Genomic DNA, 14,596 nt, shown 5'->3' on the forward strand with positions numbered 1-14,596 from the left:
AAATAAATGGAATCCCCAAAATATGCCATTAGGTTTTTTCCAAAAAATTGATCAACCAATTCTAAAAATCACATGCAAATGCAAAGAACTAAAAACAACTGAGGTAATACTAAAGAACAATAAACATGGAAGACTTACACTACCAGATATTAGGATCTATTATGAAATTGCAGTAATTAGGCTATATAGCAAAGGTGCAAAAATATAGACCAATGGAAAGGAACCATGTCCAGGGACAGTTCCATACACACATTGTCATCTGTTTAGGACAAAGAAGGCCTGGTAGGACTGGAAAAGTCTTTTCGTAATTGATAAGGGATCAACTGGATACCTTATGGGGAAAAAATGTACCATGATCCCTATCTTACATCATATAAAAAAAAAAAAAAAGCCCAGATGAATTACAGTATGAAAGTGCACACTAAAAAGATAAAATTTTAAAGGAAAAACATAAGAGTTTATCTTCATGACTTTAAAGTAAGCAAAGAGACTCCCAATATAAATGTTATCCAGGAGTTACTTTTACAAATTTTTGCAAATTTTCTATAAGTTTTTGCAAATTTTTGCAAATTTTCTATAAGTTTTAAATCATTCACCAATGAAAAGGTAAAAATAGACACCCAATAGAAAAGATGGCAAAAGAATGGAATCAGCACTATACAAAAGATGATGTACAAATATCCAGTAAACTTATGAAGCACTGGACATGTCATTAGTCCATCAAGGAAAGGCATATTAAAACCACAGTAAGAGGAGGAGTCAAGATGGCGGAGAAGTAGAAAGCTGAGACTGCTTCAGCTAGCCGGAGATCAGCTAGATAGCTTATCTAAAGATTGCAAACACCTGAAAATCCATCGGCAGACCGAAGAGAAGAAGAACAGCAATTCTGGAAACAGAAAAACAACCGTTTTCTGAAAGGTAGGACCGGCGGAGAAGTGAATCCAAAGCTACGGGAAGATAGACCCCGGGGGGAGGGGCCGGCTCCCGGCAAGCGGCGGAGCAACCACGCACAAAATCAGGACTTTTAAAAGTCTGTTCCGCTGAGGGACATCGCTCCAGAGGCTAAACCGGGGCGAAGCCCACGCGGGGTCAGCGTGGCCTCAGGTCCCGCAGGGTCACAGAAGGATCGGGGGTGTCTGAGTGTCGCAGAGCTTGCGGGTATTGGAACGGGAAAGCCGGCTACAGAGACAGAGCCGACAGTAAGCTCACAGCTCGGGGTTACCTTGAACTGGCCGAAGGCTCGGTGAGCTCGGAGCGCGGCCGGAGGTCAGGCAGACGGGAATAACTGGGCGCTGTTCTCTGAGGGCGCACTGAGGAGTGGGGCCCTGGGCTCTCAGCTCCTCCGGGCCGGAGACCAGGAGGCCGCCATTTGTGTTCCCGTCCTCAGGAACTCTACGGAAAGCGCTCAGGGAACAAAAGCTCCTGAAAGCAAACCCAAGCGGATTACTCACCCCGGCCCCGGGTAAGGGCGGTGTAATTCGCCTGGGGCAAAGACACGTGAGAATCACTACAACAGGCCCCTCCCCCAGAAGATCAACAAGAAATCCAGCCGAGACCAAGTTCACCTACCAAGGAGTGCGGTTTCAATACCAAGGAGAGCAGCAGAATTCCAGAGGAGGAGAAAGCCAAGCACGGAACTCATGGCTTTTTTCCTGTGATTTTTTTTTAGTCTTGCAGTTAATTTAATTTTTTCTTTTTCATTTTTTTTTTTTCTTTTTCTTCTCGCCTTTGGGTAAAAATTTTTTTTTTTTAACTGTTACCTTTTTCTTTTTTAACGATTTTTTACTAGTTTATCTAATATATATATTTTTTCTTTTTTACATTTTTCTCAGGTGTTTTCTTTTTTTAAAAAAATTTTTTTTTCTTTTCTTTTTTTTTTCTTTCTTTCTTTTTGAACCTCTTTTTATCCCCTTTCTCCCCACTCACGATTTTGGATCTCTTCTAATTTAGTTAAAGCATATTTTTCTGGGGTTGTTGCCACCCTTTTAGTATTTTACTTGCCCCTTCATTTACTCTTATCTGGCCAAAATGACAAGACGTAAAAATTCAACGCAAAAAAAAGAACAAGAGGCAGTACCGAAGGCTAGGGACCTAATCAATACAGACATTGGTAATATGTCAGATCTAGAGTTCAGAATGACAATTCTCAAGGTTCTAGCCGGGCTCGAAAAAGGCATGGAAGATATTAGAGAAACCCTCTCGAGAGATATAAAAGCCCTTTCTGGAGAAATAAAAGAACTAAAATCTAACCAAGTTGAAATCAAAAAAGCTATTAATGAGGTGCAATCAAAAATGGAGGCTCTAACTGCTAGGATAAATGAGGCAGAAGAAAGAATTAGTGATATAGAAGACCAAATGACAGAATAAAGAAGCTGAGCAAAAGAGGGACAAACAGCTACTGGACCACGAGGGGAGAATTCGAGAATTAAGTGACACCATAAGACGAAACAACATTAGAATAATTGGGATTCCAGAAGAAGAAGAAAGAGAGAGGGGAGCAGAAGGTATACTGGAGAGAATTATTGGGGAGAATTTCCCCAATATGGCAAAGGGAACGAGCATCAAAATTCAGGAGGTTCAGAGAACGCCCCTCAAAATCAATAAGAATAGGCCCACACCCCGTCACCTAATAGTAAAATTTACAAGTCTCAGTGACAAAGAGAAAATCCTGAAAGCAGCCCGGGAAAAGAAGTCTGTAACATACAATGGTAAAAATATTAGATTGGCAGCTGACTTATCCACAGAGACCTGGCAGGCCAGAAAGAGCTGGCATGATATTTTTAGAGCACTAAACGAGAAAAACATGCAGCCCAGAATACTATATCCAGCTAGGCTATCATTGAAAATAGAAGGAGAGATTAAAAGCTTCCAGGACAAACAACAACTGAAAGAATTTGCAAATACCAAACCAGCTCTACAGGAAATATTGAAAGGGGTCCTCTAAGCAAAGAGAGAGCCTACAAGTGGTAGATCAGAAAGGAACAGAGACCATATACAATAACAGTCACCTTACAGGCAATACAATGGCACTAAATTCATATCTCTCAATAGTTACCCTGAATGTGAATGGGCTAAATGCCCCTGTCAAAAGACACAGGGTATCAGAATGGATAAAAAAACAAAACCCATCTATATGTTGCCTCCAAGAAACTCATTTTAAGCCCGAAGACACCTCCAGATTTAAAGTGAGGGGGTGGAAAAGAATTTACCATGCTAATGGACATCAGAAGAAAGCAGGAGTGGCAATCCTTATATCAGATCAATTAGATTTTAAGCCAAAGACTATAATAAGAGATGAGGAAGGACACTATATCATACTCAAAGGGTCTGTCCAACAAGAAGATTTAACAATTTTAAATATCTATGCCCCCAACGTGGGAGCAGCCAACTATATAAACCAATTAATAACAAAATCAAAGAAACACATCAACAACAATACAATAATAGTAGGGGACTTTAACACTCCCCTCACTGAAATGGACAGGTCATCCAAGCAAAAGATCAGCAAGGAAATAAAGGCCTTAAACGACACACTGGACCAGATGGACATCACAGATATATTCAGAATATTTCATCCCAAAGCAACAGAATACACATTCTTCTCTAGTGCACATGGAACATTCTCCAGAATAGATCACATCCTCGGTCCTAAATCAGGACTCAACCGGTATCAAAAGATTGGGATCATTCCCTGCATATTTTCAGACCACAATGCTCTAAAGCTAGAACTCAACCACAAAAGGAAGTTTGGAAAGAACCCAAATACATGGAGACTAAACAGTATCCTTCTAAAGAATGAATGGGTCAACCGGGAAATTAAAGAAGAATTGAAAAAAATCATGGAAACAAATGATAATGAAAATACAACAGTTCAAAATCTGTGGGACACAATAAAGGCAGTCCTGAGAGGAAAATATATAGCGGTACAAGCCTTTCTCAAGAAACAAGAAAGGTCTCAGGTACACAACCTAACCCTACACCTAAAGGAGCTGGAGAAAGAACAAGAAAGAAACCCTAAGCCCAGCAGGAGAAGAGAAATCATAAAGATCAGAGCAGAAATCAATGAAATAGAAACCAAAAAAACAATAGAAAAAATCAACGAAAGTAGGAGCTGGTTCTTTGAAAGAATTAATAAAATTGATAAACCCCTGTCCCGACTTATCAAAAAGAAAAGAGAAAGGACCCAAATAAATAAAATCATGAATGAAAGAGGAGAGATCACAACTAACACCAAAGAAATACAAACTATTATAAGAACATACTATGAGCAACTCTACGGCAATAAATTTGACAATCTGGAAGAAATGGATGCATTCCTAGTAACATATAAACTACCACAACTGAACCAGGAAGAAATAGAAAGCCTGAACAGACCCATAACCAGTAAGGAGATTGAAACAGTAATTAAAAATCTCCAAACAAACAAAATCCCAGGGCCAGATGGCTTCCCGGGGGAATTCTACCAAACATTTAAAGAAGAACTAATTCCTATTCTCCTGAAACTGTTCCAAAAAATAGAAATGGAAGGAAAACTTCCAAACTCATTTTATGAGGCCAGCATCACCTTGATCCCAAAACCAGACAAGGATCCCACCAAAAAAGAGAGCTATAGACCGATATCCTTGATGAACACAGATGCGAAAATACTCAACAAAATACTAGCCAATAGGATTCAACAGTACATTAAAAAGATTATTCACCACGACCAAGTGGGATTTATTCCAGGGCTGCAAGGTTGGTTCAACATCCGCAAATCAGTCAATGTGATACAACACATCAATAAAAGTAAGAACAAGAACCATATGATACTCTCAATAGATGCTGAAAAAGCATTTGACAAAGTACAGCATCCCTTCCTGATCAAAACTCTTCAAAGTGTAGGGATAGAGGGCACATACCTCAATATCATCAAAGCCATCTATGAAAAACCCACCGCAAATATCATTCTCAATGGAGAAAAACTGAAAGCTTTTCCACTAAGGTCAGGAACACGGCAGGGATGTCCATTATCACCACTGCTATTCAACATAGTACTAGAGGTCCTAGCCTCAGCAATCAGACAACAAAAGGAAATTAAAGGCATCCAAATCGGCAAAGAAGAAGTCAAATTATCACTCTTCGCAGATGATATGATACTATATGTGGAAAACCCAAAAGACTCCACTCCAAAACTGCTAGAACTTATACAGGAATTCAGTAAAGTGTCAGGATATAAAATCAATGCACAGAAATCAGTTGCATTTCTCTACACCAACAGCAAGACAGAAGAAAGAGATATTAAGGAGTCAATCCCATTTACAATTGCATCCAAAACCATAAGATACCTAGGAATAAACCTAACCAAAGAGACACAGAATCTATACTCAGAAAACTATAAAGTACTCATGAAAGAAATTGAGGAAGACACAAAGAAATGGAAAAATGTTCCATGCTCCTGGATTGGAAGAATAAATATTGTGAAAATGTCTATGCTACCTAAAGCAATCTACACATTTAATGCAATTCCTATCAAAGTACCATCCATCTTTTTCAAAGAAATGGAACAAATAATGCTAAAATTTATATGGAACCAGAAAAGACCTCGAATAGCCAAAGGGATATTGAAAAAGAAAGCCAACGTTGGTGGCATCACAATTCCGGACTTCAAGCTCTATTACAAAGCTGTCATCATCAAGACAGCATGGTACTGGCACAAAAACAGACACATAGATCAATGGAACAGAATAGAGAGCCCAGAAATAGACCCTCAAATCTATGGTCAACTCATCTTCGACAAAGCAGGAAAGAATGTCCAATGGAAAAAAGACAGCCTCTTCAATAAATGGTGCTGGGAAAATTGGACAGCCACATGTAGAAAAATGAAATTGGACCATTTCCTTACACCACACACAAAAATAGACTCAAAATGGATGAAGGACCTCAATGTGCGAAAGGAATCCATCAAAATCCTTGAGGAGAACACAGGCAGCAACCTCTTCGACCTCTGCCGCAGCAACATCTTCCTAGGAACAACGCAAAAGGCAAGGGAAGCAAGGGAAAAAATGAACTATTGGGATTTCATCAAGATCAAAAGCTTTTGCACAGCAAAGGAAACAGTTAACAAAATCAAAAGACAACTGACAGAATGGGAGAAGATATTTGCAAACGACATATCAGATAAAGGACTAGTGTCCAGAATCTATAAAGAACTTAGCAAACTCAACACCCAAAGAACAAATAACCCAATCAAGAAATGGGCAGAGGACATGAACAGACATTTCTGCAAAGAAGACATCCAGATGGCCAACAGACACATGAAAAAGTGCTCCATATCACTCGGCATCAGGGAAATACAAATCAAAACCACAATGAGATATCACCTCACACCAGTCAGAATGGCTAAAATCAACAAGTCAGGAAATGACAGATGCTGGCGAGGATGTGGAGAAAGGGGAACCCTCCTACACTGTTGGTGGGAATGCAAGCTGGTGCAGCCACTCTGGAAAACAGCATGGAGGTTCCTCAGAATGTTGAAAATAGAACTGCCCTATGACCCAGCAATTGCACTATTGGGTATTTACCCTAAAGATACAAACGTCGTGATCCAAAGGGGCACATGCACCCAAATGTTTATAGCAGCAATGTCCACAATAGCCAAACTATGGAAAGAACCTAGATGTCCATCCACAGATGAATGGATCAAGAAAATGTGGTATATATACACAATGGAATACTATGCAGCCATCAAAAGAAATGAAGTCTTGCCATTTGCGACAACATGGATGGAACTAGAGCGTATCATGCTTAGCGAAATAAGTCAAGCAGAGAAAGACAACTATCATATGATCTCCCTGATATGAGGAAGTGGTGATGCAACATGGAGGCTTAAGTGGGTAGGAGAAGAATAAATGAAACAAGATGGGATTGGGAGGGAGACAAACCATAAGTGACTCTTAATCTCACAAAACAAACTGAGGGTTGCTGGGGGGAGGGGGTTTGGGAGAAGGGGGTGGGATTATGGACATTGGGGAGGGTATGTGCTTTGGTGAGTGCTGTGAAGTGTGTAAACCTGGTGATTCACAGACCTGTACCCCTGGGGATAAAAATATATGCTTATAAAAAATAAAAAGTTAAAAAAAAAAAAAAAAAAAACCACAGTAAGATAGACCACCACACACTCAGCAGAATGTTTAAACTCAAAAAGAAAGTATAAGATGTTGGTGAGGATGTAGGAGTTATACCTTAGTATATCTATCTTGAAAACATTTCACAAGAGCTATTAAAGCAAAAAATATACAAAATCTATGAGGCATCAATTCTACTTCAGAATATATATCGATAACACCAAAGAATGTCCACAACAACAGCTTCAAAATAGCCTAAAGCTGGAAGACATCCAAAGAACATCATTAGCATAAGAGTAGAACCAAAGAGTCTATACAAGCAAAGGTAATAATCTACAACTGCAACCAACATTATGAATGCATCTCACAAACATATTAAGCAGAAGATGGACACAAAAGAGTATACTGCATGCTTCCAAGTACAAAAAGAAAATTAACCCATGCTGCTAAAAATTAAATTAGAAGTTAACCATGGGATGGGAGGGCTGTCAGCAAAAGAAAATGAGCATAAAAGGGACTTCTAGAGGTGCCAATAATTTCTATTTCTTGATCTGGATGCTTGTGAACACAGTAAACCCAGGTGTGTTCCGTTAGTGAAAAATCACTGAGCTATACAGGTACAACATATGCACATGTCTGGTGCACATGTCTGGTGCTGTATCAAGTTACATTTTAATATAAACTTAAATATGCTTATATTTATGCATGCATGTCTGTTATTGACCACCATGTACAAATTTCCTATCTTCAAATGCATACAACTAAAGAGAATAGCAATCAGGGATATGCAAAAATGACTGTTTCCCTGCTAGTCACCCTGTATTAGCAAATAAGACAGGATCAAGCACATAGAGCAGCAACTGGCTTTTGACTGCCTCAATTAAGTATGAATTAGATTAATTTAAAGAAAATACTGAGGAAGATATTCACTGTTCTGCAGAAAACAACCAAAAATTTAAAACTAAGAGCAATGTTTTAAGAACATTAGTGTTAAAATTTGCTTATTAAGCGGGGGGAGCAATTCTAGAGGATGAGTCTGGCTTTTTCTTTTAGCTAAATTTCCTCCCCATCATTACATGTCCCCCTGCAATTATCGTTAAAAAAAACCAAAAACTTCAATTTATGAGACAAATAGCAAAACCTCCTTCAACCACCAAATTCCTCCCCACCTCGCAGCCTTAACATTGCTATAGTGAAGTCCCCACAAGTCCTAATTGCACTAGGAAGGGCCTGGCATTCAATGGGCTAACTTTCTAATGGTAAAATGAAAATTATGTTCCCAAATCACAGTAAAAACACTGATGTATCTGATTATCATATGGTTCCTAAGAATAAACTCTTATAAACAGATTTGCACATTATTAACAATTTTATAAGTTCACTATGTTTTTCGTGGGTTTTACTGTTGCTATTTTAACATGTCTACCCATAGGTTACCAAGAATTAAGTAAGGTAATATTTATACCACCTAATCTCAACTTTATTAAAGGTGGGATTAGCACAGTATGGTTAGAGCACTGCCAGACCTTAACAAAAAGTCATCCACAATTTTTTCACTCTCTGACATATCCAAATATTCTATTCAGAGACAAAGACATCCCAGTTCATAGATATTGTGACTGACCAGAACTCACAGTCCCTATTCTGTACTTTATAACACATTCTGGAGATCTTCAGGGATTTTTTTTCCTTAGAAAGCCTAAGTACAAATCATTCTAAAATGTGGTCTTACCGCCTCTCTTGGAAAACCCTCTGCTCCGTGTTTGATTATCTTCACAGTCATTATTAGATTCTTGAATAAAAATTTAACATGTGAATAGCATCTAAATAATTAACTTTAAAGTTTTAATATCTAAAGAATAGCACTATCGCAGGATAAAGTAGTGAGAAAAATGAGTATTTTTAAGTTAAAATATGGACATTTTAAGTCTTCAAATAATTTTAGCAACAGAAATATAAAGACATTATTCAGTCAAATCCCTATACAAATCGTTTAACATACCTAAATGTCCAATGTTAAGTGTATAATTGAGAATTCACTTATTTCTCAAGTGCTACATACAGGCCAAACAATAAGAATTTCATCAATATTGGTATGAATAAAAATGGTCTCAGAAATATCTAAACTATTAAAGTAGTCAAGTAGAAATAAATGTAGGCTACCAGCCACTAGAAATACATGACTATTCTTTTTATAATACTGTCAATATTTCTGTAATTTGCCTTTCTTACTGTATCTCAAACATTAGTGGGTTTTTTAAACATATGCAAATTTCCCCCCAATCATCCTAATGAAACAATTGGGGGATATCTTGGCTTTTCTGTTTTTAAGGATGTTATCAAGTAACATCATCAGTTTCTCAACAGTGGAATGCAAATCACTACACTGAAGGCTGCCTAAGAATTAGCTGGAAGGTTTGTTAAAAATAAATTCCTAGAAAAAAATTACATCAACCAATCAATCAATCAATCCAGCCCTAGAATCTACTCCCAGAGATGTTTATCTTGAAAGTATAGAGTGAGAGCAACAAATGAATAATTTTTCAAAATTTAAAAATGTTACTAATATGACTTGAAGTAATAACTTCAAGCTTTCTAGAATATTCCAACAAAGCCACATTTGGGAAATACAGAAATGATTTCAAGAGACCTTTGTATGTGTCATTAAATGTTTAAAATTTGAGAACTTTAAGTCATAGTAATGACATCAAGGGCTAGACTGCTTAAAAGCTTTGAGTTAAGTTCCTGTACAAAAGTACTAATCTATTTAGCAACTAACCCAGAGCTCTTATTGCAGGCTCCTACTGAAATGAAGTCAATAACTACCAAATATTCCAATTCATTTAATAACAAGACAACTTTTCGGGAAGCAGGATTTAATACTACAAGTGAGCTTAACAGGAAGGAAAGAATTTTGAAAAGAAACTTGGCCAGCCCTGGAATAATGAGGACAACTAACATTTACTGCCTTATGTAAGAAAAAGCTATAAATTAATTGAGACCTGATAAGGACAAAGAGGTCTCCCATTAACTTTGTCCAGTTATTTCCCTAAAACAAACCTATATTTTGACCACACTGGGAATTAAAATGGCCTAATGATATTGGGAGAAGTTGGGTGATAAGTACAGCTACATTTGGAGAGGGGCAATGGAAACCCTCTGTACTATTTTTCTATTTTTTAACTTGTAATGAGTCTTATTTCAAAATATAGTTATTGAAAAAAATCTGTAGAGTTAGGAAATAAAGCCAAGCACCAACAAAAAAGAGATATTATCCAAAGATCAGCTACAACCATATTATATTATTACATAAAAATTAATTACAGAAAGTATGTAAAATATATATAACATGTATGAAGTATAAATATTTAAAAACATAAATATGATATATTGATATGTTAAACATATAGTAATAAATATATTAGATATATAATATATATTCATATAAATATATTACATGAAATTATTAATAATGAATAGTGATAACACACATAGAATTCAGCATGGTCTAGCACTGTTCTAAAGGAGTAATATGTACTGACTTTTTAAATTTTCACAAAAACCTTGTGATGAGGGCATTATCCTCTTTTATAAATAGAAAAAATGAAATACAGATGTTAAATACGCTTTTTCAAGGTAATACAACTGAGAAGAGGAGACTCTGGGTCTCAAATCTAGGGTGTCCAAATCCAAAATGAATGGTCCTTATCACTAACTATACCAGATGGAGGAAACTAGACTGCAGGGAAAATAACAACCACAAAAGATGCAATTTGTGTACAGAATAAAATCTTCTATCATGGTATCAAAATCTGTTCCTGGGCTTGCCAATAAAGCAAACCATTTTGGAGGGAAGTTCTCTCAGGTGCCATGGAAACTAGAATTTGTGCTCAAAAGTGCTCTCATCTACCACTGATAAGAGTCAACTGGGAAAGCAGGTCTTGGCTAAGCGAAAACGATCTTGAATATTCTTTTTTTTTTTTTTTTTTAAGATTTTATTTGTTTATTTGTCAGAGAGAGCACACACAAGCAGGTAGAGTGTCAGGTAGAGGCAGAGAGAGAAGCAGGCTCCCTGCTGAGCAAGAAGCCCGATGCCGGACTTGATCCCAGGACGCTGGGATCATGACCTGAGCCAAGGGCAGTGGCCCAACTGACTAAGCCACACAGGCATCCCTTAACTGGTTTTAAAAAGGGAGATTAGGTAAAATAGAAATGGAAAAGAATAAAAATGGTCTTTTTTTCTTCTGTTAAGTATTTGTCCTATGTTACATACATTTTCATTTGAATTAAATGAAAAAAAGCATAGAAAATCAGGGAGAATGAGACTGAAAATAACTTAGGGAACAGTTTTATTAGATATATTAAAACTCCATCTAATTCAGAGACCTGTACCCACAATTCCAAAGGGTTTTAAGGTGATCAGTCTAGGCTTGGTTTTGATTTTTAGAATCACTGTTAAGAGTGCAATGAAACTAAGACTCAAATATTTAATGAAGATAGATGGCATTTACTGTTTACCATGAATGTGTCCGATATTAAATTTCTTAATTTCATGCATATTTTCATTAAGTCTGCCTAACCACCTATAACAGGGATGTCCTCCACTCTGCAGAATAGCAAACTGTGGCTATGAGAAACTAAGCAACTAGCTCTAAGTCATTCAACTAGGGGGTCACAGAGCAAGGACAGGAAACAAAGTCTGCAACTCCAAAGATTCCACAGATAAGGGCACCCCGGTGGCTTTGTTTGTTAAGCATCCAATTCTTGATTTCAGCTTAGGTCATGATCTCAGGGTTCTGAGACGTAGCCCTGAGTGGGCTCTGCACTGGGCATGGAGCCTGCCTAAGATTCTCTCTCTCTCTTTCCCTCTGCCCCTACTCTCATAAAAAAGACTCCACAGATAAGTGATTATCAAACAAAAACCATCAGAGTCACCAGGAATGCTTTTTAAATACAGGTTCCAAGGCCTCACCCAAATCTGCTTCATCAGTTTCTTCTAGGAAAGCATTATTAATTATTGTAATCTATATTCTGGTAACATTACTCTATTCTCATCATCCTCTGTATTCCTCCAAACCAGTTTGTCAGTACCCGGACAGAAATATCTTGATTTTGGCACTCATCCACATTCTCATGAATCTTTTTCCACTGTCAAGAATTATATTTGTCTGAATAGGGACCTGCATGTCTCAAACTGCATGTATATATGGACATGGGAGTTTTGATTCTTGGTATGTTCTTTCCTTTATCCATTTTTTCTCAAGGTAGCAAACATTCAAAAGTTGTACCTCATAGATCAAGGTCAAACTAGGATGTCTGAGCTCTTGGTTACAACTCTGGAAACAGGTGCTTTATCAAACTGGGTTCAAATAAATTAGAACTGAAAAAGACTATGACACTTAATCTTAGTTTCTCTTTAGCATGTACACCGAACATTAAATTTTAAAAGGCCTCTACAAAAAACACTGAACTTACCTCTCCAGAAATCAGAGCTATCACCTTCTTCAAACTTGTTATTTGAAAAACCTATACGAAATAGAAAATTAAACTTGCAAATTCATGAAAACAATTACCTGCACCTCTGTGGTAAATCAAACAAAAACCAAAGGGATTACCAGCTCTGATACCCCCTTAAAATAAAATAAACCACACAGAGCTATATATACATATACTGAATGAAAACTCACACAAGTTGCATTCTGACTTCTGCCTGTGTCAATTAACTAAGGTAAAAGGTCCAATCAGTGTTATACTACCTCAGATATCACATATATATAGATGGTCAGAAAAGCAGTATATATCAACATAAGCACTATATACTTCCTATTCAAAAGATCCAAGTTTTTATTTATTTATTTGAGAAAGAGACAGTGAGAGAGAGCATGAGCAAGGAGAGGGTCAGAGGGAAAAGCAGACTCCCCTTGGAGCTGGGAGCCCAATGCAGGACTCGATCCAGGAACTCCAGGATCATGACCTGAGCTGAAGGCAGTTGTCCAACCAACTGAGCCACCCAGGCGTCCCAAGATCCAAGTTTTTAAAACCTTATATATTAACTCAATCTCTTCAACTGCCACAGGACAATGCAACTAAATTATAATCCAATATCCAATAATTTTTCCCATTTCAGTAATAAGGAAATTATTCCAACATTTTTTGTTTATAAAATTTTTTATATCTTTCATTTAGCTTTGTTTTCAAATTGCTCATATAATAAAAACCTATATCTAGATTTGTGTGTCTCTAGAGCATACAGATACATCACTAAAATTAATTTTAAAAGCATTCATCAATAATAATTCACAAAATTTTAAAATAGTGAATCTTAATAAAATTGTCTTTAGTGCAAAGATATTCAGGGATTAATATCCATTAAAATTAAAGGTCACTGTAATATGGCTGTCGATCAGTATTTAAGCTAAATTATAAAATATTAAATATATTAAATCCTGGCAATACAGACTAATCAATTAGTATCTGAAATGTTAAATTTATATGCAGAATATATACATAAAGTCACTTAGTATCTCAGGTTCAAAAAATAGAACATCCCTTTTTAGCAGAGAAATTTAATACACAATTATGAAACAAAATAAGTGCCCAGTAGCCTCAATATATGATTAGATGAAAAAAAGGATTTTCCTTGAAAAGATAAATCATTTCAAAATAAACACAATCTATACAGAAAGAGTTTTATACCATGAAACTTAAGTTTTGAGTTATTTAGTTCATTTCAGAATTTGCAATCTTTCAAGTTGGTTCAGAAAAGGATTATATTCTCTCCACTGTCCACCACGACTGCACCCTCCCTCCATTCTAACCTTCTTGACTGCTGGGTTTCCAAAATGCTTCGGAAGTCTTCAACCTACACATTACTGGTCTTGATCTTAAATTCTGTTCCAGTTCTGATACACAGTTTTTAAAGAAAAAAAGAACTTCAAAGCTTCTACTGGTTCTTTGCTCAACAAGGTGGAGATTCAAATTTACCTTTGGAAGTATAGAAGATGGATCTCTTGTTGGAGAGCCCAGGGCAAGGGAGCCTTGAGTACAGAAATAAACTAGGGTTCACTCAAACTATAATTCTAAGATACCATAAGCAGTTTACCTCTGTTTCCAAAACTCTTTCCAACTCCAAAACCACCCATTGTGGATGTATTCTCTCTTTTATTAGATTCGCCAGCATCTGAAAATGTTCAGATAGAGTTAAAACTCTTTAAAACATAAAATTGATTGTGTCATCAAAATCTAGGTATTAAACAAATCTTTGGGATTACTTAAAAATAAAATCTTTTAAAAAGTCGGGGGAGATGGGGCACCTGGTGGCTCAGTGGGTTAAGCATCTGCCTTCAGCTCAGGTCGTGATCCCAGCATCCTGGGATTGAGCCCCGCACTGGGCTCCCTGCCTGGCGGGGAGCCTGGCTCCTCCTCTCTCTCTCTGTCTGCCTCTCTGCCTACTTGTGATCTCTCTCTGACAAAATAAATAAATAAAATATTTA

General features: G+C 37.0%; 1 protein-coding gene across 2 annotated transcripts in view; it reads right to left on the reverse strand.

Moving 5' to 3' along the window:
* The window catches only part of DDX4 (DEAD-box helicase 4), an 81,181-nt gene that overhangs the window by 33,037 nt on the left and 33,548 nt on the right, over positions 1 to 14,596 (reverse strand). The window contains exons 5-7 of one of the 2 annotated variants that reach the window (XM_082725993.1): positions 14,206 to 14,283; positions 12,579 to 12,629; positions 8,836 to 8,895 (exon numbers count right to left, since the gene is read on the reverse strand). In XM_082725993.1, the coding sequence (XP_082582119.1) occupies positions 8,836 to 8,895; positions 12,579 to 12,629; positions 14,206 to 14,283 (189 nt within the window). The remainder of the gene's footprint in view (positions 1 to 8,835; positions 8,896 to 12,578; positions 12,630 to 14,205; positions 14,284 to 14,596) is intronic. The other variant, XM_082725994.1, reaches the window with a different exon arrangement.

The sequence above is a fragment of the Mustela nivalis genome (assembly GCF_964662115.1).
Source record: "Mustela nivalis genome assembly, chromosome: 3".
In the NCBI taxonomy this organism is placed as follows: domain Eukaryota; kingdom Metazoa; phylum Chordata; class Mammalia; order Carnivora; family Mustelidae; genus Mustela; species Mustela nivalis.